The 4,235-nt window shown below is 45.1% G+C and overlaps 1 protein-coding gene across 3 annotated transcripts in view; it reads left to right on the top strand.

Annotated features, from left to right (window-relative positions):
* The first annotated feature begins 2,453 nt into the window (after positions 1 to 2,453).
* Positions 2,454 to 4,235, top strand: part of LOC109267657 (UDP-glucuronosyltransferase 3A1-like) — a 61,834-nt gene continuing 60,052 nt past the window's right edge. Inside the window, exon 1 of one of the 3 annotated variants that reach the window (XM_053906928.1) lies at positions 2,454 to 2,993. In XM_053906928.1, coding sequence (XP_053762903.1) covers positions 2,900 to 2,993 — 94 coding nt within the window. In that variant the 5' untranslated portion in view covers positions 2,454 to 2,899. The remainder of the gene's footprint in view (positions 2,994 to 4,235) is intronic. The other 2 variants (XM_053906925.1, XM_053906926.1) reach the window with 2 other exon arrangements.

The following is a 4,235-nucleotide window of genomic DNA, read 5'->3' as shown; positions in this document are numbered from 1 at the left end:
GTATAGAGTTTAGTGGCATTAGGCATTCTTGTTGTGGTGTAAACATTACTATCATCCAGTTCCAGAACGTTTCATCTTCCTTAACTCAGACCGCACTGATGAAATAATAACTGCCATACCACCCACATCCCAACCCCTGAAGCTCTTGGCAACCTCTGTTCTACTTTCTGTGTCTGTGAATTTGATCTTGGCTTCTTGACTTGCCTCTCATCAATCAAGTCCTCACTCAGACCCACACCTTCAGCAGACAGCCGTGCCTTCCACTGCACTCTGCACTCCCTGTTTCCAGACACAGCACCCTGCTTACTTCCTCCTGTTGTTCCCTGGAAAGGAGGTATGTGCAAAACTACCTTCAAAGAGCGAAGAAGCCATGAAACTGAAGAAAAAGACCAACAAGCCCAGCTTGATGACAAATGGTTTATTAAGGGGACATATGGACAGAAGCTTGTCCATCTCGTGGGATACCACAAGATGAGTCGATGTCCACAACCCCACCCCCTAACAGACCTGCTTTTATGGCCCTAAAGGCTGGGGAGTACTTGCTGGGGGGCTACCCAGGAGGAATCATATCCAGAGCAGATCCAGCCTGGAGGGTTTACTCACAGGTGTAGTTAAACAAAAGAGAAGAATGGGGGGGGGGGGGGGGAAGGGCTGTATTTAAGAGGCTTTAGGTCACAAAGCAGTCATCATGGTGGAATTTCTCAAGATGGCTTTAGTCTGGTTCATATACTCACTCTCTCAGAAACTTCTGAGTCCCTTTCCTTCTTTCTGTTCTTTCATTTTTCATGATGACATAAGATCTTGGCCAGTTCTTCCATTTTGGGTTTTCCTCTTGCATCTTCTTCTCACCTCACCTCCAAGCTCAGGAAGCCTGGCCTCTGTTCTGCAGTTAGGCAGGGGTGACTCTCCCAGGACTCCACCTGTGGTCTCTGTCCTGAGTCAGTCCTGGGAGTGCACCTCCTTTGCTGGTCAGACCTGGAGGCTGTCTTTGGCCACAGCTGATGCTATGGTTTTCACTTCCCACAATTTCCTTCTCAAGTTTCCCACTCTTAAAAATGTAGTCACAGAGGAGTGCCTGGGTGGGTCAGTTGGTTAAGCGTCCAACTTCAGCTCAGGTCACGATCATGTGGTTCATAAATTCGAGCCCCTCGTTGGGCTCTGTGCTGACAGCTCAGAGCCTGGAACCTGCTTCAGATTCTGTTTCTCCCTCTCTCCCTGCCCCTTCCCCACTCACAGTCTGTCTCTATCTCTGTCTCAAAAATAAATAAACATTAAAAAAATGTAAAAAATGTGATCAACAATACCTCTAGTACAGAACCCGGACCTCCCTGTGAAGTTCTGAGGCATCAGGCCCAGTGACTATGGCAGTTCTGAGGACTTTGTTGATTTAAAAAAAAAAATCATTGAAAAGGTAAGAAATATAAAAGATGATAAAATGAATGAGTAAAATTTGATGAGGAACAGAATATGTATACAGTTTCAAAATGTCTCCTTGCATCTCATTTCCTAATTATAGGGTAAAAAATACCAATGTTACAATCAAGATCTTGGTGAACACCACTTTAAATAAGCGATAGAGTTATCTCTAATGATAAGACCATCCTACATCATGTGTTTCTCAGTGTGATTCACTGAGATGGAATCAACACCGCTTTAGTAGTAGTCCCACCATGTCCCCTAGTAACTTGAAGTATAATGAGAAAACATCAGACAAACCCAACTTGGAATCCATCATACAAATAAGCAGCTTGTACTTTTTAAATCATCAATGACAAGAAAGACAAAGAAGAGCTGAGAAGCAAATTCTTACTAAAGGAGATGATATAGACATGATAACTAAATGCAATGTGTGATCCTGGCTTGGTTCCTGCACCAGCAAATTCATTTCACAACATGGGATATTATTGGGACAACCAGATGTAATGAAGTAAGGTAAATAAAGTAGTGTGATTGCCTGTTTTAAAAAATTGTGTCTTCCTAATGCAGATTAATTTTTCCACTGGGAAGATATAATGTCTGAGCAGAGGGTAATTGTGAAAGTGTATGAATGTAATCACACAGCTTCATACTATAGCACAAATACAGAGAGATTATGAAGGGAAAGAAATGGAATAATGCTGACAGAGTTTACAAATCTTTCTAATAAATAATTTCAAATATTTATAAGAACAGAACTTCTTGCTGCCCACCACACAGTCCTACTTAGTATGCCCATTCAGAATTATAGACTTAACCTTTAGAGGTTCAGTCCTTCAGGTCAATACTTGGCCATCCACCCAGGGGTGCTAAACATTTTGGGACACTAGCACTTTCACCGTAAGTTACTTTCCTAAGAAACTTCCTGAGCAATAAGTGTAGGTCATTTTCATTTGGGAATAAGCTTCTGGGATTTTGACATTGGAACACTTAAAGAGATTTAAGGAGGTACCTGGGGAAATGGGGCAGGGGGATGACAGTAGGAGGTCAATAGTGCAATTAAGAGGTGGGAAAATTTGGGGAAAGGTCCCTAAAATGTAGATAGGTCTGAGTCATCTTGGAAGTGACTTCCTAAGGTTCAGAGTATCTTCTCTGCAGAGAGTGTGGTGATTACTCAGACAGAGAAGGGTTAAGGAGAGCTCACTAACCCCTCCTTCCTGCTGCTTCTGGTTAGGGAGGGTGAAGACCAAATAGCCAGTGGAGCAAGCACCCAGGAGGAGGAGCAGAAAGGCCAGAAGCTATAAACAGAAAAGAAAACAGAACCCATCTCTCACTTCTTCCCAAGCTTCCTACCAGAACATTTCCTTGGCTGCCAGTGCAAAGCTTGTCCCCAAGGCATACAGGTCGCTGTGAGGGACTCAGAGAAGCAGAGCACAGGGCTCTGGGCACAAGGCTGGGATCTGCAGCTGGTACAGGAGGGAGCATGACAGGCCAGCGGGCGCTGCTGCTAGCTGGCTTTCTTCTGTCTGGGTTCCTGCTCCCAGAGGCCGCCAAAATCCTGACTGTATCCTCACTGGGTGAGTGCTGGCAACAGAATCAGACACAGGCGCATCCCAGATGCTCAATCTAGCCCTTCTTCATAGGTCATTCTTTGTGGTTTCCCAGAGCTTGTTTGGATCCCAGGATAGAGGAGGGAGAGGTGGAAAGGCAGGGGGTTCACAGAGGGGTCCCCACTGCTGGTGTGGGGAAGCTAGTTCTGGAAAAAGCAATGGTTTTCTTTCCTCTTTTTTACCTTTTCTCGTGGTGTGTCCTATTCTGCATTGCTGGGGCCAGAATTTCGATCTAATGCTGACCTGGAGACCTTGAGCTGCCTACTCCTGGGTGCAGCCGGGATTTTCAGAGGCACACCTTAAAAGTCTGAGGGTGCTGTAGTTACCAATAGAAAGTGGAAGGTGAGGTCACTTTCAGGCTCTTGCAGGCCAAGGAAAGGGACTCCTGGGGGTAGCAGCACAAACGGGGCCTGTTTCACTAATAGGAAACCTGGAAACTGGGCAGAGAAAATCAATTGGGAACAGGTCTCTCTTTTGCCCTTGCTGCTAAAAGGTTTTGAAGAACAGTAAAACAGTTAATTCTGTGTGAACCCAGTTGTAATGCCTTTACTTTTGCTGCAAAGGGAACAGAAATGGAACAGGAACATTTATCAGGATAAAGAGGCATTATAAAATGGAGTTCCCCCAAGATTTTTTTTTGATCCATTCTGACAGGATACGGGGCTCCTGGGGTCACTCTTAGATCCCCAAGTATCTGGGGATCGTGGGCTAGAAGAAACCATTGAGGTCATCTAATTGGGCATCTCCCTTTTATTTCCTGACAGGGAACCTAAGGGTCAGGGAAATGAGGGGCCTTTTGCAAGAGCACACCAGACCTCCCTGATGTCACACACCTGGACTTAACCTACTGTTTCTTACCTCAAACCTGTCCTCTTCCCCAGACTCTATGCTGTACAGTGGGGATTCCTAAAAATAAGTATTGAAAAAACTCTGTTTTCCATTTTAAATCTATTTTTAATGATAGTTAAAGGCAACAGAAAAAAAGAATTGCCCCACCTCTTGAAATTGCATGTCCTCTGGACTCTGAGAGGGGGCAGGTGTTCTTTGGAGGTGTTGGAAACCCTGCCTCTGCCCCAGAATGCACTGGGATCACCATGGTCCTCAGGAATGGCTGCCTCTGCAGGAAACCTTCTCCCCTGCATCCATTTCTTACAGGGGTTAAAGGTGAGCCAAAGAAGGCATCTAAGGGTGTAGGGTTTGTGCTTTTAT

This window comes from Panthera pardus, unplaced genomic scaffold (assembly GCF_024362965.1).
Source record: "Panthera pardus isolate Hobbes unplaced genomic scaffold, ASM2436296v1 HiC_scaffold_2, whole genome shotgun sequence".
NCBI lineage: Eukaryota > Metazoa > Chordata > Mammalia > Carnivora > Felidae > Panthera > Panthera pardus.
Note: the sequence above shows the minus strand (reverse complement) of the source record. Positions and strands in the feature narration are given on the sequence as shown.